We start from the raw sequence: 22411 nt of genomic DNA, 5'->3' as shown, positions 1-22411 counted from the left end.
GGATGGAACACACAGGGCAAGAGAAAGGCCAGGAGATCAAAACAAACCTGGACTGGATGGAACACACAGGGCAAGAGAAAGGCCGGGAGATCAAAACAAACCTGGACTGGATGAAACAAACAGGGCAAGATAGAACTAGAACTAGAATAAAAAAAAACGGTAGGATGGACATAGACCCAAATGATCACAGAAGCAGGTCCCATTGCTTATTACTGTATCAGCTTTATGCTCCACTAGGAGTCCTTTTAAAACTTAAAAAAGTTTTGACATTAAACGTTAGTGCTACCAATATAGCTTGGAAGCTTTGCTCTATGTAACAGATTAGTACACCCCCCCCCACACACACACACATCAAAAAACATACACACTTTTTTGGTAGACTCCAAAAAGGACAGATGTCAGGACTCCGACACAGATAAGTACATTGTTTTTATGAAATATAAAAAAAAGGGTAAATTACATAAAAAAACACCGAGTAAAAGTATAAAGCGTTCTGACCAAAACTGTAAAACTGACTATCAGTAATCTTGACCAGAAAAAAATTAGTCATTTTTTTGCCTAATAACATATAATGAACCAAATATAAGCCTGGCATTGTGATTCAGTTTGAAATCGGAAAAACCATAATATAATTATGTTTGAAATTATAAGACTTATAATGAGTATACGTCTTAGACTCATGTGCTGAGTTAATTTATTAGATACGAATACAGTGTTCTGTTATGATGTTTAAATCTTTTAGAGCAGTGAGATTCATAACAAACGAATATTCACTTTTAACCAGAGTAACACCTTTAGTAAAATCACTAAATTTAGAAAGCCTTCAGGACAGAAGACGCAAAAGTAAAGTAGCTATTATGCATAAAACACTGAACCATAAGCTTCAAATACAAAAACAAAATCTAATAAAAATACTCAGAAAGACACAAAGATAAAGGCACACTCCTCGTCCCATATGCTAGGACAAATTTGTACAAATGCTCCATATTGCTATTAGAGCATGTAATGGAGTGCCTGAGCTAGCCAGGAAAACCAGTGACTTGACAGAATTTAAGTCATTGGTTAACATGCATGACTAGATGCATAACACTTAGGACGTAATCATCTTTTTTTGAAGTAACGTCTTTATTATACAAGATAAGCAGATAAGAATCAATCGCTTCTGTATAGCTAAAGAACTTGCACTAAATACAACTAGTTAAGTAGCTGTAAAGAATTTGACTACCCTGATGATTACAGATGCCCAACCTGTGACCACAGCTGTGTATCAAGGATTAGCATCTTTAGTCACATGAGAAGTTATAAAAGGGAACGGCAATATCTCCTGATACTTCAACTATTATCAATGGAATCTTACCAATTTACTCATCAATTCCAAACCTCTCAGTGGATTGAACAAGGATGATGCCAGCTCATCTCCCCTGAGGGGATTAAACATGGAAGATCCCAGCTCTTGCATCATTTCTAGAAATGACTCTGCTCCTTCCTTGCCTGCACATACCTCTGTTTTGCCTGGTTCAAAAAAAAAAAAAAAACAAGAACAACTATGAAAGAAAAAGTTAAATATATTACTTTGTAGAAGCAAAAAAAATGAATGAATTTGAAAGCGCAGGTTGGAATTCCTGAGTCTTTGAAAGACCACATGGTCTATAATTGTACAGTACAAACTATGCATGGCGTCAAATCCCTAAATAGAAAGCTTTTTGGCGTATCTGGTGTACACAATGAATAAAGTGTACATAAGCTAAGTGTTTTTTTTTTTTTGTAAAGCTCTTTGATTTTTTGTGTGAGCACTTTCTGGCACTATAGAATCACATTTCTTGAACCCTTCAGTTTGTTAGTTGGCGACATTGAAATTCAATTTAGCGGCCTTGGTATCGTTTATTTTATTGTAAAAATCTCCAATAGTATATAAACATGACATTTGGTGTTTTTTTTTTTTTTTAAGGCCGTTTTGTACTTGTGGTCCTTAGGGTGAATAACTAAAAAATAATCTCTTTATACGGCAGTCGGTTAACGGGGATGTCATGTGGCCAGCACAAATGCTAACCGCCTTTACTTTTCTCTACAAATTTTGGGTTTCCATCACAGTTTGGTAGACAGCGAAATCCTAATCATCCACAGGCTCAAAGTTTGAGTTTGTCCAGATTTTTAAATCATTGACTTCTTGGTTCAAAAGCCCCAAGTGTATTCACGCGAAAGATACTGTAATGACACACGACGCGTAGAAGTTGAGGTTAATCGGGTTTTTCCTAAGTGATGTGACGAGTAATAAAAGAGAAGGATTACGAACTAGAAGAGTAACGGACAATACGCCTTAGATGACGACGCTAGGCTAGCGACGACAGAGGACTGTGCCCTTTTTATTGTTCATTAAATTGTTGAAGTTATCAGCCTGCGTTATCAAGTATATTCTTGATTCATTCTGTTGTTGTGTCTTCTTTGAACTCGCATGCACCATTAACATATAGAATCATCAACAAAATAGACCATCAACAGATGTGGCGACCTAAGACCATCAACAGATGTGGTGACCTAAGACCATCAACAGATGTGGCGACCTAAGACCATCAACAGATGTGGCGACCTAAGACCATCAACAATACGATGTTAACTTCATCTAATTTCTCTTTCCTGGTCCCACACACGTTTCAGATGCCATCACGCTATGTTGAACGTAGTACTTACCTAATGCTGGAAGGTGACTCTTATAGTAATATCCACCTGATGCTGGGGCTAGACATTTGAGGTCAACGTTCCCATCAGCCCCTACTCGATAGTCTGCTTTTTTACCAGACGCCCACTGTACTATGACCAATGAACGATAAGGTGGTTTCCCATCCTCCTTGACAATCCCTTGTTGACCTTCACCGCCTGGTAGACATAAATATTTTGTTGTCAATGATGTAGTCAGCTTGAAAGAGACAGTAGAAGCATGGGGACCTAACTGTAGATGCCCCCAACATTCAAGGGAATACATTAAGGATAAGAAATGGAAAGAAAAGCGAAATATCATTGCAAGTCTAAGGCCGAGAGACCATATCAAATGTTGGTATTTACAAAGCTTATATCAATTCAGGCTGTCTGCCTGTCTGTGTGTCTGTCAGGCCAAAAGTTTGTAAACGTTATTTCTCCGACACCCAATGTCGGATAAAGATAAAATTTGGCACATTTCTTTTACCTGACAACACAAGAATCAATTAAAAACAAGATTACAAAGAGAGTTTGTGTTACACAAACTCAGAGGCGGCCCCCGTCGAAGTCGGATCCCTGTCGGATCTGCATATTCGCAAAAAATATTCAAGAGGTGATTTAATTTTGATGGTCAAAAGTAAAAATGTTTCAAAGATTCATTTGCCGTAAATTTAAATTAAATAAAAAATAGTAGGTTAGTTTTAGTATATTAAAACATTACAATATTGATCAAAACGTTTGGAAATGAAAATCTACACTCTTTTTTTACACTTTAAGTTTAGAAATTGAAATTCTACATTTTAATCTAGTCTATTTTAGTCTAAACTAGATCTAGAATTTCTAGATCTAGACTCTAAAATAATTTTAATTAGAATATAAATCCAGATCTAGATATACTGTAATAAAAATCTAGATCTAGTTAAAAAAAATCTAGATTAGATCTAAATCAAGATATCATTCCTTTTTTCAACGCGAGTCACATAACGAGGCTCAATAAACATTACTATACCGAGTTCTTTTTTCATTTCATTTGAAGAATTAATTCCATATAACGTCAGAGGGAAAAAAAAATACTACGTCACACGGCCTAGCTAGACTAAAAATCGCCTTCATCAATAAGAGCCATTTATCCGAGTGTTCATTGACTTTGGTGCACCGAGTGCGTTCTTTAAGCATTTCATTTAAAGAATTCATTCCCTATGACGTCAAAGGAAAAAAAAACACTACGTCACACGGCCTAGCTAGAATAAAAATCGCCTTCATCATTACAAGCCCTTTATCGAGTGTTCATAGACATTGGTGCACCGAGTGCGTTCTTTTAGCATTTCTTTTAAAGAATTCATTCCATATGACGTCAAAGGTAAAAAAAAAACACTACGTCACACGGCCTAGCTAGACTAAAATATGTTTTCATTAATAAGAGCAATTTTTCGAGGGTTAATAGACATTGGTGAACCAAGTGCGTTCTTTTAACATTAGCCTACATTTAAAGAGTCCATTCATATGACGTCAAAGAAAAAAAATTCCGTTACCTCACAATAGGCTAGTACCGGTACCATAAAAAAATGTCTTTATTTACACGAGATATTTAACAAGGGTTCATAGACATTGGTGCACTGAGTTCTAATGGAATTTGTTTAAAAAGGATCAAAGCCCTGCATTGTTTTTGCGTTTTGTCTGTCAGTCGGTCTGTCCGTCATCTTGATATAAAAAAAGAACCACTAAAAGTTATTAAAAATTGATTAACCTTTATTTTACGTTTCAATACATCGCAATAATTTTTAGGTATGAACACAATTGAAAAGTTTATATAATAGATTGTTCCTGATGTTTGTATAAATAGTAAAAGAAAAAGAGAATTTCAGATAAATGTAATACCGTTAATTAAATTTTTTGGATGGTCTCGTATAAAAATTAGATGTACTACAGCCATGTGGAGAGATTTTCATACCTTACTTTGGTGTTTGGATTCTGTTTTCCTTAAAATTCGGAACATAATATTAACGATAATTAGATTTTTACATGTTTTAGGTAGAAAGTTAAATGTACTGTAAGAGAGTAGTGAGTTAAAATATTTTTCATAAAAATCAGTAAAAACATTATTTCGTAAATGAGAAGATTATTTGTTTATTAATTAGAAGAGGGAGTTCAAACAATTATTTGGCGTTAGTAGATTTTTAAATAAATTCGGAAATTTCTGGCGACGATTTGTAAGAAACAAAATCCGGAACTTTCTTTATTGATAACAAAACTTCTATGTTATGTTTTAGCAAGAAAATTAAATGTCTAAAAAGTAATTTTCAGTAATCAATTCTAGTAAATTACTTTTTTTTTAAAGCCCTGAACAACCTATTGTCGATATTTTTAAAATTTGTTTAAAGATGAAAATACGGAACAATTTGATATTGATAACCAAATTATAGTGACGCATTGTCAAATAATATAAGTGTAATATTAGTAAATTATGCGATTTCAAACAATCATAAGGCATAATTCATGTTTTATAAAACAATATCCGGAACATTTTTACACTTATTGAAATATAAATCAGTATAGAGATTTTGATTTAGCATTAATATGCTATTTACATAAAAAACGGAACAACATATTATTGATAATGTGTTTTTGTAACGTTTAAGCATGGAAATTGAATGTAATATAAATTAGAAGAGCAAACAAACATTTGTTGGGGTTGATTAGTTTTGCACAAAAAATTCCGGAACAATCAATCTTTAGATACTTAAAACTATTGAGATGTTATGGGAGGAACATTAAAGTATAAATCAGATTTTCAATAGCTTTTAGAGTTCTAGTTTTTTTAATCTAATCGTGACGGACAGACCGAACAACAGACAAAACGCACAAAAATAATCTTCTTTTATTCGGATGGGGGCACTAAAAAAAAAAATAAATAAAATCTGATTTTTTTTTTTAATTTAAGGAATTTGTTTAGTACCTGATCATATAGCGACGTTACGCTACTGCACGAAAATCGCTGCATAAAAAGTCCATTACAAAAAATGTGTGTGATATTTACATACAAAATGCATTATTAGCCTTTATAAACAAACAGAAAGTTTTCTTTTAATTTTAGCAGCTAGTTGACCAGAAAAAACATCTTTAACTATTACTTATATTTGTTGTAAACATTCCCTTTACATTTTTAAAATATATTTGACTTAGTGATACTGAAAATACACAAAAATTGTCCATCTTTGTTAGCATATTTTAACATTGCCTCCCTTAAATTTACGTAATTGTTTTAGAATTGGTGTATTTGTATGAAAAAATCGCTTGCATAATTAATTTTATAAATTAAACGGTTTGCTTTTAGAAAACCAAAAGTAGCCGTTGCACGTAAACTTTTGAAGCCGCATTTAATGATGAAATAATATTTTTTATATCTCTTCTAGTTTTCGAGATCTGAGTGTGACAGACGGACAGACGGACAGACGGACAGAAGGACAGACGGACATTTTGCACAAACCTAATAGCGGCTTTTTCCCCTTACGGGGGCCGCTAAAAAAAACAACTCCATTACTTGATTAAGTAAAGGTAATTAATTACTTTGTTTGGTATCTCAAAAAAGGGAAAGAAAGAGTAATTGACTGAATTGGTCGTAAAAGCTGAATTAGTTCCCTTTTTAGATTGTAGTCTGAAACATATTTTTTTTCACATGACTGATCCAAACTAATTGATACACTTAATTTAAGCTTATTATTATTATTTTTTTTTTAAATTGTTTTTTTATTTTTTTGAACTTTACATCATCTGCCCTATAGACCACAAGGTCTAAAAGGGGAACTAGTTAGGCCAGGTTCACATCTAACTTTACATTCACTTACAATATTGAACCTCTTAAGTTAAGGCGCAACAGAGCAGCATTAGAAGCTATTGAGAGATACAGAAGGTTGGAGGATGATCATCCAAATAAATTACTAACACAGAGAAATAGGAAAAACAACCAAAAAAAGCAAAGGACTCTGATCCAACTTACTGACGAACTAGCCCTAAAACACCACCTACCCAATAACAGAGAAAAAATTACCAGGTTTTCAAACATTACACCCGGACTAAACTACAAACAACCAACCATCAAAACACATTTACTAAATAACACCTTAACAAAAAAATCAAATCCACTGGAGCTCAAAGTAGGCACGCTTGAAACAATCGAAAGCTATCCAAAAACAGCTATCCATATTTATACAGACGGATCGGCTTTCAAAGCTACCATCAATGCTGGTCTTGGTGCCTTCCTGGTCTTCCCTAAAAATAAACACTTTGAGATAAGCGCACCCTGTGGTGATTACTGCTCAAACTTCCAAGCCGAAATTGAGGCAATTACCATAGCACTCCAGACAGTAGAAAACAAATTATATGAAGGAGTGCAACCACCATCAGATATTGTTGTCTTTACAGACTCCCAATCTACTCTGGAAGCACTTAACAGCAGCACCTCAAACAGCCCAAGAGAGTTGACAACACTCAGTGTGATAATCCACCAGATGATATCAAAATTAAATATCAATATTACACTACAGTGGATCCCTGGACACATTGGCATCATGGGAAATGAAAAGGCAGATAAGCTATCAAAGGCAGGTTCAACTATGGAACAACCAGATAGACCTGTTAACTACCTCACCCTAAGGTCAATGTTAGTCAACAATCACAAAGAGGAGTGGCTCAACCAATGGGCATCAGGAAACACAGGCAGAGCCATGTACAGAGAAATGACTACGCCTAACAAACTGGACAGTATTAACTTCCTCCCCCGCAAAGAACAATCTACAATCTTCCAACTAAGAACAGGACACACACCACTATTAAATTACCACCTGAACAAAATAAACTCCACACAACTACCCCTTTGCAGACACTGCACCCACCCCTCTGAAACCGTAAACCATATCCTCTTTGAATGCCCCTCCCTAATCCACCTTAGGCAGACCCTACTTCCACTACAGCCCAACATAACCAACACCCTGTACGGCAGTGCTGAACAACTGAAGAAAACAGCACACTTTTTTTCCTTGGCACAGTCTGCAAAAGAGCTCACAGCTCAGCAGCAATAAAGCTGGCTAGAAGAAGAAGAAGAAGAAGAACATTCACTTACACCTATCCTTTGATCTGCGGGACCGTTAGGGCACTACACAAGATCTGTTAACCTTCTTTCTCCATTCTTATCTCTCATTTGTCTTTGATATAATTTCATTTGGATGTTATTTCTTAAAATATTGAAGCCTGCCTGGGTGGACCTCTTCGGGGGCCGATTTTGAGTTTGTGTTTCCACACAAACTGTCTTTTGTAACCTTTTTTATACCATTCTTGTTTTATTTAGCTTGTTTAAAATATTAGGTGATTAAAGCATGATTGAAGTCTAAATTGTTTTACAGACAATCGCTTGACATCTCTAGACAGGAATGCCATCTATTTAGAAGTGCCAAATAGACTAATTAAACTACGTTAAGAAAGCATTTTTGAAAAAGTATGTATGTTGAATACAGTTTGGCATGAACTCATTATAAATATTTTAAAGTAAATATTTATAAGTATTTAAATATTGAAGTTCGTATTGATTTAATAACAACAATTCATAATCACTTCACAGTATAGAACTTGAGAGATTCTTTGTGACCTAATGTGAATACAGCAATGAATCAATGGAACTGTCCAATCTTATGTGTTCCTACCTCTTCCTTAGTAGATGTGTACAATTCTAAAGGGAGAAGGGAAAATCGATTGACATGCACCCTTTTAAAATTGCTATTAACTACTATTTAAATACCCCTTATATTATAGAAACTCCACACTCCACAGATCTTCCAGTCAGAAAAAAGCATTGGGAAAGTTTAAACAGTGCTTCCTTCTTAAATGCACCAAAACCATATCACTCTGACAGACGAAGAACATAACATTATTTGTTTATTTTTAAAGAGCAGCACAAGAGTTAACTATTTTGCCTTTCACCAACTGCAGTCTAGGTCAAAAAAAGTTCAAAAGATTAGAATGCCATACAGTCCTGGGATCCCCATTTCTCATCAGAGCCTCTACAATCTCAGTATAAAACAATATAATGTCCTACTTTCCTGGGTTCCCAAATTCCAATCTGAGCCTCTACAATCTCAGTATAAAACAATAGAATGTCCTACCGTCCTGGTCCTCCCATTTCCAATCAGAGCCTCTGCAAACTGTTGCTCCAGTAAAAATTCCCATGGCTCTAATTTTATCATCTTGACTTTGGCTTCGTGCTGGAACTAATATTCTATGAGGAAAAAAAATCTTATAAATTCTTAAAAGGAAGGGAGATAAAGCTACATGTACATGCACTCTAGTCTAATGTGTCTTTACCCTTGTATTAATAAAATGCATTTTTATTTATTTTTTCAAAGCCTTGAAACAAAAAAAAAAGGAGAAATCTCCAGAATATGTCTACCAAGGGTATCCACTTAGTTAAACCCGGCCCTGGAAGTGACTAAAATAAATAAATAAATAAAACTACTTATTAATTAAGCTTAGGCTAAGTTACGATTTTTAGCGGCCCCCTAAGGGAAAAAAGACACCATTAGTTTTATGCGAACTGTCTGTCCATCAGTCCGTGCGTCTGTCCGTCCCATTTAGATCTCGTAAACTAGAAAAGATAGTGAAAATCCGATATCATAATATTTTTGACTATGCAAAGTTCTGATGCAACGGCTACTTTTTTTTTATTTTCAGAAAGCGAATAAATTAACTTTTTAAATAAACTATGCAAGCAGTTTTTCATAAATGCACTTTTTTTTTTACAACTATTCACCATTAATAGTAACTAACATGGGAGGCTTTTTAGTAAGGGAGACTTCTATTTAACATATTTAAATTTGTTTATGCAAACGGTCTTAGAATTTTGTAAAAAAAAAAAAAATTACATTTGTATTGCTAAGTTATATACGATTAGTCATCAGGGCCGGTATTAGGCCACTGCAACCTATGCGTTCGCAGTGGGCCCCGCACTTTCATAGGCCCCGCGCTAATTCTATGTGTAATTATTAAATTGCAAAATATATACGAAAAATTCCTTGAAATGTCCTGCATTTATTAAAATCTCCAGAAAACCCATAAAATCTCCTGAAAATTGACAAAATTGGCATTTGTGGGTGTCATTTATTACGGAAAACGCCAATCCTACGTGTGATAAAAAAAAAGGAATCGTCAGTTTTTATGTAATAAAATGTAATAATCGGACGAGTTTTCACCTAAACCGAAAGTTTCAATACCTTATTTACTTTTATAGTCAATGGCATATAAATATGCCATAGGTTGCAAGGTTAGTAAAGTAATATTAATTTGATCGCAATTTTATACTTAGAAAAGAATGAATAAAATGCAAAGTCGAATTTTTTTCTAATACAAAATCTTAATTTTCACTGATTATCCTTATTCCTATCCAGACTAGGCCCCGCGCAATCAGTTTCGCATTGGGCCCCGCAATTGTTAGGACCGGCCCTGTTTGTCATTCTACATGTACAAAAATAATGTTTACTTTTTTTTTGTTGTTAATGAGAAAAAATCTATTTAGTATGCATATAAGTAGAACATAATTTAAAACAACAATTAATAAGTACTTTTTCATATTATCGCCTGATTCGCAACATACAGAAACTACAATAGTATACATAACTAAAGGAATATTTTTTTTAAAGGCTTTGAATAAGACATTGAACTTGTACAAAACAATAAGCTCTATTAAATAATCATTATATAACATCAGTTAGTCCAGGTTCACATCAAGCTTCACTTTCACTTTCTCCTATCTCTTGTTCTGCTGGACCGTTGGGGCACCACATACGATCGGTCAATTTGCATATGATAGAATTTTATTCCGATATTTTTCCTGAAAATATTGAAACCTGCCTTTCTACCTGCCTTGGAGGACCACTTCGGGGCACGATTTTGAGTTTGTGTTTTCACACAAACTGTCTTTGTAACCATGTTGTATTTTTAATTTTTTTACAGAAGCCCTAACACTCTGACATTATAAACTCTGAAACGTGGGTACCCGTTGGAGGCCCGTGTGTCATATCTGCTGAACTGATGACTCAGTTCGTGTTGATCTGTTCCGTAACATTTGTTACATAGGTCGTAATTTTCACAGCTGTTACACTTCCATCGTAACCCTTTCATTCCAATGTCTTTACATCCGTTGCAGATGATAGGATGAGTAACTCCTGAAATATTGAAAAACAAATCTTCAATAATAACGAGATTCTAATTAACATTACAGATAAAGCTTTATTAATAGTATCAGTGGCGTCACTAGAAGGATGAGGGGGGTTCGTGTCGCACCGGGTGACACTCACCAGGGGGTGACATCCAATGGCAAAAACATCATTTTTGAAATGTACTTTTGCAAACAACGTTACAAATATTGTAAGTGACTGTAGCTAGATATCCAAACATACTTCTATACACGTTTAGTATCTATATCTAGTTGCTGGCCTCCATCAGATATCAAAGACTATGATTCAGCTCGAACACCTTTTCACGTGTGACTGTGGAGCCCCAATTTGGAGAGACACTTCCGTCCGAATATATCACAGGTTAAGGTGGCTTTTGTTTTAATGGTTGAGAAGCCGGACATTTTTCGTATAGCTCGCTTTTCTTCCAGAGCTGATACCCGTGTTGTTTTTTTTTGCTGTCCATAGCTTTCTTGGTCACTCTACACGTATTGTGGTCTAGGATAATGTCATCCCAATGGCCAATCCTGATGCAGTCCCAGCTGCAATGGGCAGCACACGTCAGCAGAATGGAAGACCGCCGCATCCCTAAACGACTTCTGTATGGCCAATTAGGGAAGGAATGCGCACGAAATCTGGTCAAAGAAAACGCTTCAGGGACACCCTTTAAAGGCGTTCAGCATAGACCCAGGCACCTGGGAGACAGAGGCACATGACAGATCATCATGGCGTCGCGCTGTGAAAACTGGCGCACAGGTTGCCGATGAAAAGAAAACAGCGCTGGCAGAAGAAAAACGCTAGAGAAGAAAAGCAAAGCCAATGACACTAGCTCCAGCTGGAATAACCTGCCCAGTGTGTAGCCGAACATTCCGGGCTCACATAGGTCTCACCAGCCACAGGAGGAGGCACAAAGCCCCATTACAAAGCCCTCAGTCCCACGGATGACAAAAAGTGGTCATCATCGAACCACAATGAAAGAACTATTATTAATGTACACAGTTTTAAGGTCCAGTTTTATGACATCCACGTTGTGTTGGTGTCATCATTAACAAAACGAGAAAGGAAGTGGAGACTTTTTCAATGACAAACAAAAACAAAAGGCAAATATAAATAGTAAATGTCAATGCCATGTTTGTTTGCTTTTTTTTTAAATAAACAAATTTGTAAGAATTATGAATCCAAGACGTAATAATAATAAAAACAAAATATTTGTATTCTTACGTTATTGTTATTTTCGAAACAAATAATTAATTCCTTATTGTACCATAAACACTTTCAAAACATAAATATGTGGAATATTATTCTTTTTAATGGTTGAGAAGCCGGCCATTTTTCTTATAGCACGCTTTTCTTCCAGAGCTGATACCCGTGTTGTTTTTTTTTTTTTGCTGTCCATAGCTTTCTTGGTCACTCTACACGTATTGTGGTCTAGGATAATGTCATCCCAATGGCCAATCCTGATGCAGTCCCAGCTGCAATGGGCAGCACACGTCAGCAGAATGGAAGACCGCCGCATCCCTAAACGACTTCTGTATGGCCAATTAGGGAAGGAATGCGCACGAAATCTGGTCAAAGAAAACGCTTCAGGGACACCCTTTAAAGGCGTTCAGCATAGACCCAGGCACCTGGATATGCATATATTAGTCAAACTATTTCGCGCCGCTAGCCGCTGGTCGCCCACTTTTACGTTATACGGATGTATGTAAACGCGACATGAAGCTCTTCAAAATCGACACTGGCAACTGGGAAGAGGTGGCACTGGACAGATCCACATGGAGAGAGAGCATAAAGGAAGGGTCACGGATTGCAGATGTCATACACAACAGAAGCAGAAAGATGGGTGAAAATGCAACGGCGCCTGGTGATTACATATGCCCAACCTGCGATCGCAGCTGTGTATCAAGGATTGGCCTCTTTAGTCACACAAGAAGTTGCAAAGGGAAAAGATCGTCTCTCGAGACTTAAAATGCCACAGATATTTCGACACTAGTTATTTCAATCATGTTATTCTATATCTATATTAATGTTAATAAATATTTTTTATGTTTTATATATATATATATATATATATATATATATATATATATATATATATATATATATATATATATATATATATAAATTACCTGCAGTGGCGTTGTCGAAAACATGGAGATCATAGGCGTTTTCAGCACCCGCCCTGTACTGATGTCTGTTTCCATTGTCCCACAAAACTGTGACATGTTTATCAGGAGTTGAAGAGTCGTCCTTCCCTGGGACCTGCACTACAGTGCCCACATGACCTTCACCTCCGTCCTGATCTTCGTAAGTCCAGTCGGGTCCCCTCACCACTCGAATACCAGGCTTCATGGTGGGAGTAGGTTCGAACTTCTGTCTAGCGTTAAGAATGTAGCGCTCCTTAAGAATAACATGAATTTACGTAAGCGTCAATAGCGTGAAAAAACAGAATAAGAAAATCAATGTCATTTTTTTTTCTAGAACTTCGTTTCGATCAGGCCTATTTTCTAGGAAACCATGGTTTCTACTTTTTAGGGAAATTCCCTTTAATGGTTTCTTTAAAAATACTGTGGTCGACATACCGCTAAGAATAGTGGCGGTGGCATAGCTAGGAATTCACAAATCGTTCGGGAGCCGGGGTAGACTTGACCCCTTTCTGGGCCCCTGCATTTTGCGTAATATTTAATATTTAATGTAAAAAAAAAATAATTCGAACACTCATTTGGGGGATTTTCAAATTCTACCGCCACCTCTCCCCACATCCTAGCACATCTTTTTCCTTTTTCATCCGACACTTTTTTTTATTTACATTTTCAACAAAAAACTATTTGAATATTCTTTTTTAACTTGTGTTTTGTTCAATTGTTTTGTTGTTTTTTTTAACTACAATAAATCCTGTTCTGTAGACTCCAGAAGAATGCATTTCTGCAGCTCAGATTACATGGACACGATTGACTTGCAACACTCGGTCAGACACCCTAACAAGCACTAAAACAGGGAGGGACGTCACAAATGAAAGTTGGAGAATCACTGAATTAGCGAGCACACTACTGACCTAACGACATGGTATGGTTTCTTTTCTAATTATAGCTCTAACGTCAGCAAAGCTGTTGCTAAAATTAGTTGAGCATTGGGCCACCACAACAGTTTTCACGCTGACCGAAATTAATGTATATAAATAATAAAGAAATAATGGAGTCTGACTACTTGGTCATGATTACCTTATTCACCTTGCTGGCCTTTATATTAACATTAAGTTCAGAAAAAAAATTAAAAAAAAATTATCGGTTACAAAAAAGAAGCAAATCTAGAAAATGTGTGTTTTCTCCATTTAAATAATAATAATAAAATAATGTTTCCCCTTGAGACCATGCTGCCTGTAGGGCAGATGATGTTAAGGCAGGAGTTCTCAACCTGTGGGTCGCGATCCCTTTGGGGATCGATTGACGATTTGCCAGGGGTCGCCTAAGAACATAGAAAAAATGGATTTTTTTTGTCTATTCTTCTATTGCTGTGGGGGGGGGGGATCGCGGCAGAGTGGGGGATTGTAAAAAGGGGTCGCCGAGCCTAAAAGGTTGAGAACCGCTGTGTTAAGGCAATCTGTTTCTTTGGCCAACGGTTAACGAGCAGGGTGTCATGTGGCCAGCACAACGACCAACCGCTTTTTCTTACCCCTACTAAAGTCAGGTACCAAATTAGAGTTGGGTGGACTCAGGGGCGCCCTAAAATCCCTACATTCAAAATCCCAGACTTCACCGAGATTCGAACCCAGAACATAACCAAAACATTCCTCAGTGGACACTAATTAAGGGACTACAATAAATTGTGTATCTCTTTTCAACGAAGCTCAACCCTTGAAGGGCCAGAGAATAAATATGCGTTTGTTTTTTTTTTTTGTTTTTTTTTTAACATAATAATGATAGTAATTATTATTATTATTAGTAGTAGTATTACTTCTTAGATTCATAATTTCTTCCAAATGTGTATATTTTAGATAACAAACAAAGAAACAAAGATCGAATTGACATTTACTATTTAAATTAGTCTTTTGTATTTTTGAAAACAAATAAAACCCTTATTGCTACCAAAATTGTTGTGATCGGAGCAGAACGTTTGGTTTAGATCGTAGTTGGCACGTGTATCAACTTTACAGCATATTAAGTCAATCCAAACATTATAGCGTGTTAAAACAACTTGTTAAGACACTTAATACCGAAATGATAAAGCCCATGCCTAAATAGGTAAATGTTTTTATAATTTAAGTGTCATTCAGGCCGGTAAAAGGGAGCTCTTGTTCACTTTTGCTGGCCTGGAGTTCCAAGAGCCGAAGGTTCAACAATACCTGACAGTTTCAAGAAGAAGAAGAAGAAGAAGTGACTTTCGTAAAGCAAACATAATTTTGCGGAATTAAGTTGCGAATGTTGAGGTAACATAAAACTGCTTACAATTACATATCCATTCGTTATTTTCATCTTACCTTTAGTTAGTAGGCGACCTATTTCCCCATGGCTTAATGGTAATCACTTACATAAATGAACAGACTGATACAGAAAATACCACTGGTTGGTAACAGATTTTAAATTAGGTTATTCGTTTAAGTGGTTATTTTTGGGCCTAATAGTCCATTCCCCCATTACCATTTCCAAGTAAAATGATATAGGCCTGAGCACGCCACAAACATGACACACACACACACACACACACACACACTTCAAGATCTAATCATTAATTCAACATGTTCAATGAAAGTAGAAAAAAAAATTGATTTTTCTCTTTAAAGATTTTTTTTAAGAAATAGGTGTGTCAGAGACATTTTATATATATATATATATATATATATATATATATATATATATATATATATATATATATATATATAGAGAGAGAGAGAGAGAGATAGATAGATAGATAGATAGATAGATAGATAGATAGATAGATAGATAGATAGATAGATAGATAGATAGATAGATAGATATACAGTGCTTTAAAAAAAAATAGGTGCCCGTACTCAGTGATTACTATTATTTGAAGCCCCACTACATATTAGTCCCAATGCCCATTTAGTCAAAATGTCCCTATGACAATTTCTATTGATTTAAGGAGTACAGAACATTGGGATACGACTGATCTCTTCACCTTCACTTATTCCTTAGTCTGATGAACCGTTGGGGTACCACACCCGTTTTTCCTTTATTTCTCTCTGTCCTTTGTCTTTTATCGAATTGCATTAAATGACAGGCCCACCCTTTCTTTGATGTTGTCTTCCCATCGCTTTTTCTATCTTCCTCTTTTTCTTTTTCCTGGTACAATTCTCTAAAGGAACGTCTTTGCCGGCCCTGTGATGTGGCCATAGAGTTAACGTTCGCGTTTTTTTGACAGTGGTCAGCAGGTCATCGTGGAGTCGAATTGCAATATTAATCCTATTTCTAATCGCTTCATTTGTGATGCGGTCTTTGTAAGTGATACCTAGAATCTTTCTGTAGCATCTTAGTTCTATAGCTAGGATCCTCTTTTCAAGATCTTTTCATCAGGGCTATTTAACAATGCTTTCGGAAATAAACACGCCTATAGAAAGAGTACAAACTTATTTGTATATCATGTACCAACCGTATCATCCAGACTGGACCGACAACTTACACACGTTTCGCACGAATGAAGTTGGAAAGCGTGGTCGAGTGGCATAGTACGCTTGAACTTAGCTTGACTACCCTACGAGAGGGGCTCGGGGTTCGTTTACTGAGCGCCTAAAGGCAGCACATAAAAACCTTCTCCCAGATACCTCTCTCCCCCACTGGTTTTCAAATGAGATTGTACCATATCGCTCTGAGCATGCTATAAAGCATGAAAGTAGCGCTATAAAAAGCTGTAATTTAAATAAAATCAAGATCAACATTCCCCCTCCCCCTTTTGTTTTTTAATCTTCTTGTTTTAATTTTTTTTCTAATTTTAGTTTTTAGCTAGTAAATTTGGTTTGCTTTGAAAGAACTAGAGAAATCTTTTGAAATTGCTAAATATACGAAAAAGTCCTGAAAATCTCCGGAAATTATTTAAAGATATGTACCGACAAGTTCGGAACCTATTGGCTCGCACGAAGTGTTCTATAAACGTGATGTGGCATCATCTTACGCTGCAAATGTAGGGCCAGTTTCCAATGATAACATGCATGACTAGACTGACCTAGGGACACGCGTAGGGCGTAATCATCTTTTTTTTAAAGTAACGTCTGTGTTATATAACTTACGATAAGATAATGTTGTACAACAGTTGGTATAGCTGTATAGTCTTTGACGGGAATTTCAAGGGTCTTGTAAGTGGCAAGGAATAGTTTTCTTAAGGTCCAGGTCCTTGTTTTAAAGTCAGCTGATATCTGGATTGTCTTATATCTTGTTTATGGTCATTGACAAGAAGTAAGAATTATATCCTTTAATTTGGGGCTTTATTTACAATTTATTGACACGGATTCTGTACTATTTTTGGCGTGGTGACTGAGTGGCTGTGTGCTTGACCTCCAAACCAAGACGTTTCGGGTTTGAATCCCGTTCAAAATTAGGTTTTAGACTCTCGTTACTTTCACGGCCCCCTTATTCCAGCCAACTCTAATTGGTACCAGGCATTATTTGGGGGAAAGTAAAAGTGAACTGGTGACCGAAAAATTGTGTTTTAATTATATGTCTGTAAGTTTCTTTGTATAACATTTACCCCCCATCTAGGCCCGCCCGAAATGGAAGCCTACACCACTCTCTCTCTCTCTCTCTTACTCTCTCTCTCTGTCACACTCAAGCTGACTAAGTAGCGTGAACGAATTCGTTTTCCTCCAGTGTGTACCACTGCTAAAGTTTTGAGAATCACTGCCTTTATAATTATTGTTTCCTGTTCCAATATTTGAACAAGACATGAAGGATAAGAGTAAACATTTGTTTTCAAAGTATTTTAGAGGTAATGAAGTGCTCATATCTATTACCACTTCTAGAAATAAAAATAATTTAAACCTTGTTGTACTTATAATGTATTTGTTTTCCTTTTTTTCTTTCTACATGTTGCCAGGCGCGTGTTGTTGCGATGGATAAAACGTATACTACTACACACGTGTTGATTTTAGTAATGTAGGCATTTTGTTTTCTTGAGCTTTCTCGCATGCTCTCATAACTCTGAGATAAAGTTAGCTCTTATAGATTGCTGCTTTATTGCCTTTCTTTATTGTCGTTGAAATATTTTGTTGCTTCTAAGGGCCATAAAGTTTTTAAGTGGTAGAGCGTAAGCTATGTTCTTGTTGCTATCACTTCTAATGTTTTATTGTCAACTTTTTTTTTTTGGCCACACTTCTTTTAAGAAATTTCATTCACCAATAATCAATTTCTGTCCTTCTATTGTGTCTTTACGACAACAGCGATTGAGTGTTTGTCCGAAAAGGAAGTAGATCTATCCATCCATCCAAGTGGCGCTACAGACCATAAAGGGCTCTTGCTTCGTCTCCATGCCCCAACCTCAAGCTGTTGCAGATCTGCCTCCACATCATCAATCCAACGCATTCGGGGTTTGCCTTTGGGATGCCTGCCTTTTGTTTTTTTGCCTGTATACGATTTTCGCTCCTCTGTTGTCTGACATTATTTCAAGGTGGCCTGCCAAACGTAGTCTGTTCTTTTTTTATTTCTGTCACAATCGGTGGATCTTAATACAATTGATATATCTCATGGTTAGTGCTTAGTGCGTGTTCTCCACCCTGTTTCATAATGTATAGCTCCATAGATTTTTCTAAGAATTATTTCTTTCCAGGTATTTAGAAGATTTTCGGTTGTCTTTGTTAATGTTCAGGTCTCACTTGCATACATTGCTGCTGGTCTTAGTATGCTATTGTATATTATTTTCTTGGTTTTCCTATACATTGTTTTGCTCTTAAGTAAATGATGGATGCTGTAAAATGCTCTGTTGCCTCCTGCTATTCTTTAAAGGAAGTAGATCTATTCAAACATAATCTTTGAATGGCAAATCTCTCAAGCCTAAGAAGAGAGAATTTTTAGTAGCTCGGAACATTTGTTTATTTTATTCTATTTCTCAGGCAGTTTATCAGCTGTGTGTAAAAAGTCCTGAAGTAGAGTTCAATAAGATTAGATTTTTACAACACCTCTATTTAACTGGTAACTTCCAGAAAACATCTGGCTGGATGGGTGAAACTTTCACACTTATCTCGAAAACGGCTCTAACGATTTTCCTAAAAATTTGAAAGTTGATATATATTGTTGGGGAAAGAATTACTAGCTCGTTGGCCACATTGGGAAAACTCTAGTTTGACCGTTATAATTTTTCAAACTTAAAATGAAATAAATTTCAATTTGGCTAGAGAACGAGAAAATATTTATCTTGAAAGAACAATACGTCTTCGGGTATTTCCGCATTTAAAGGCGTGGTGGCTGAGTGAATAAACGTTTGGCTACCGGACCGAGAAGTCCATCCAGCTCTTCTGGTTACCTGGCAGGAGGACAAGTAAAAGCGGTAGGTCGTTGTTCATGGTCACATGACAGCCTCGATTACCGTGGGGCACAGAAACAGATGATCTTTACATCATCAGCCCCCATAGATCGCAAAGTCTGAAAGCGGAAATTTACTAGAAGAGTTTAATAAATTAATGTTTAGGAAACTTTAGCGCATCGCCTTCTAAGTCTAGATCTGAAGACCTGTCATTGGAATATTATTAAGTCTAGAAGGTCTATACATTCGCTTTAACATGATTCTTTCTCTGGACGGGGGATGGGGAGGGTTAAAGAATGTCCCATTGCTTTTTTATTTAACATTCATTAGTTATTAAGTGAGAAAATCACTCTATAAAAGAGGTATTGTCTTTAAAAAACATTGTAAATATGTCTCTCTTGTTTATAATATACTCCCGAGTGTTATGAAGTCTCTACTTATAAAGCTTTGTGGTGTTTCCTTTAACCCAGAAGCTTTGTCAGAGACACAAAATATTATCAAACTATTAAGCCACAATCGTATAGGGAATGGCCTCAGAAGAGAGGATCGCTACTTCAAATTATGTAGAAATCTTCGATAAATATGTATAGTTGTTGATAATTGGTATAATTTAATTGAAGACAATGAATAATTGTGGAACGTTCCAAAGACTATATAAGCTTTGAAAAAAAAACGAAACTATTACAACATATTTAAAAAGCACTGATTCTGATTTGAGTTCTGCTTCCAAAATAAAAGTCCATATTATATCCTAATAATCTATAGTCTCTTTGAAAGAAGTTGAATAGTAGTAAGGATATTGGAATTTCCAAATGTTGGGTAAACTCTAATTCTCTCCCTTGTCCCCATGGTTCAGTTGCAGTTACAATATCAATTATAGTGTTTGTTATAATGACTTTGAATCTATATATAACTACAATGCCATTGTTAACATAACATAGGTTGGTAACCTTACTTACGAATCGCTTAGACTCAGACCATTAACAATAGGCCTACGTTTTATTCTTGAACATGAATATTGAAATCCAAGTCAAATGATTGCTTGTAAATGTATAATGTTTTATATATTTCGGATGTTATATCACAGTTGAAAACAATCTACATTCTAGCCTAAACCTCCCTCAGGACGATGGAGGAGAACATCGGGCTGGGTACAAACCCGGGACTATCGAACCTACCGAACGACAGTCCAGCTCGCATATCAGTCAGTACATCTTGTTTGGCAGAGCATCTTAAAATGCTATTCATAGATTAAATACATTTAAAAAGAATACGTTACCTGCTTTACTCTTTCCTTGCACAATTTCCATTCATGTATTGTTTTTTAACAACCAAATAAAAACCCAAAATCTAGGTTTTATTACCCATGTTAATGAACGAAAAGAAACGTTGAACTCTTATCTTATCTTATATAATACAGACGTTACTTCAAAAAAAGAAGATGATTACGTCCTACGCGTCATGCATTTAGTCATGCATATTAACCAATGACTTAAATTCTGCCAAGTCACTAGTTTTCCTGGCTAGCTCAGGCAACCCATTCCATGCTCTAATAGCACTAGGGAAGAAGGAGCATTTGTACAAATTTGTCCTAGCATATGGGACGAGGAATGTGCCATTATCTTTGTGTCTTTCAGAGTATTTTATTAAATTTTGTTTTTGTATTTGAAGATTTTGGTTCAGTGTTTTATGTATGATTGCTACTTTACTTTTGAGCCTTCTGTCGTGAAGGCTTTCTAAATTTAGTGATTATACTAAAGGTGTTACTCTAGTCAAATGTGAATATTCGTTTGTTATGAATCGCACTGCTCTATTTTGTGTCTGTTCCAGTTTCTTAATGTTTTCTTGAGTTGAGGGGTCCCAAACGGAGGATGCATATTCTATTATTATACTCTTAAATTGTAGATTAGATTGATTGCGGTATAACTAGACCAAGGTAGATAACAGGAGCGGCTTTAGCAGTGCGCGAGACCCTGCCGTGCGTCATATCATGGCCACAAGTATTTGTATGTGGGCTAAGGGTGACTAAAGATTCTCTTTATCGCGAGGTGCTGCTGACGGTCATTGACTTGTAGCACCAGACTGCTGGTAGACAACTAAACCACTGTAGGCCTATTGTATTTTTAATTGTAAAACGTGAGTAACTTCTTTTGTGAAAAAAAAAAAAACAAAAAAAAACTAAATGTAACTTGTTTTAAAATAAGGACGAAATCAACCTGTGAAGAAATGCAACATATTTAGTGGACTTTTGTAATAATATAAAATTGTATTTTAAACCGACTCTAACTCACTACAATAACATTTCTATTCAGTCTCACGTTTTGGAGCCTTCTGTCCTAAGACCGCTGACGACAATGCTACTTATTTTGTATCTTTCACAACCAATCGCTAACCCCTCCCACCGTCACTATGAAAACACACACACACTCCATAACACACTATATAACGCGAGGCCCTGGACCTGAGGCTGTTGCCCTACTCGCCACACTGTAAGGCCGCCCTAGCTTATTAAATTGGATATGGTAAAATATGTATGTCACAGCTGGGGCTGCGTAGCCACGGGAAATACTGCATTTCTCTTTATTCTTGGGACTTGTACATAAGCCAATACTCTTGTATTCCCAAATAGTCCTGATCTTCGCAAGTGTTGTAATTTCGTACAGTAATTCATGTCTGTTTTTTCTTCGTCTTGACCGATCGCTCTGATATAAGGTATTTAAATCTTTTGACACTTGACGATTACCCCTTTGTCCAAATTAAAGCCTTTTTCTTGAGTCATTTCTACACTACAGCTACTAAAACATGATTAGAAATTTACAAAATAACTTTGTTGAGACGCTTTGTGTTGTCATCACAGTGATATGTAAGCAGGTGAGACTTTTTGTCTGATACAAAAATAATTCTATTTTAGCAAAATAAAATCCAGAATCACGAGGTCATTTTGAGCTCGAGTTTCCAGGCAGTAGTTTTAGTTGTTTAATTGGGGATAATTTGGATTTCAGAGCTGTGAATAGTTTTAAAAAAAAACAACTGGT

General features: G+C 36.0%; 1 protein-coding gene across 1 annotated transcript in view; it reads right to left on the bottom strand.

The window, feature by feature from the left end:
* LOC106053065 (uncharacterized) overlaps positions 1–20670 on the bottom strand; it is a 32218-nt gene extending 11548 nt beyond the window's left edge. The window contains exons 1-6 of the mRNA XM_056042241.1: positions 20656–20670; positions 13040–13310; positions 10736–10904; positions 8850–8962; positions 2689–2874; positions 1358–1512 (exon numbers count right to left, since the gene is read on the bottom strand). Of these exons, the coding sequence (XP_055898216.1) occupies positions 1358–1512; positions 2689–2874; positions 8850–8962; positions 10736–10904; positions 13040–13262 (846 nt within the window). The 5' untranslated portion in view covers positions 13263–13310; positions 20656–20670. The remainder of the gene's footprint in view (positions 1–1357; positions 1513–2688; positions 2875–8849; positions 8963–10735; positions 10905–13039; positions 13311–20655) is intronic.
* Positions 20671–22411: the final 1741 nt, after the last annotated feature.

The sequence above is a fragment of the Biomphalaria glabrata genome, chromosome 9, assembly GCF_947242115.1.
Source record: "Biomphalaria glabrata chromosome 9, xgBioGlab47.1, whole genome shotgun sequence".
Taxonomy (NCBI): domain Eukaryota; kingdom Metazoa; phylum Mollusca; class Gastropoda; family Planorbidae; genus Biomphalaria; species Biomphalaria glabrata.
Note: the sequence above shows the minus strand (reverse complement) of the source record. Positions and strands in the feature narration are given on the sequence as shown.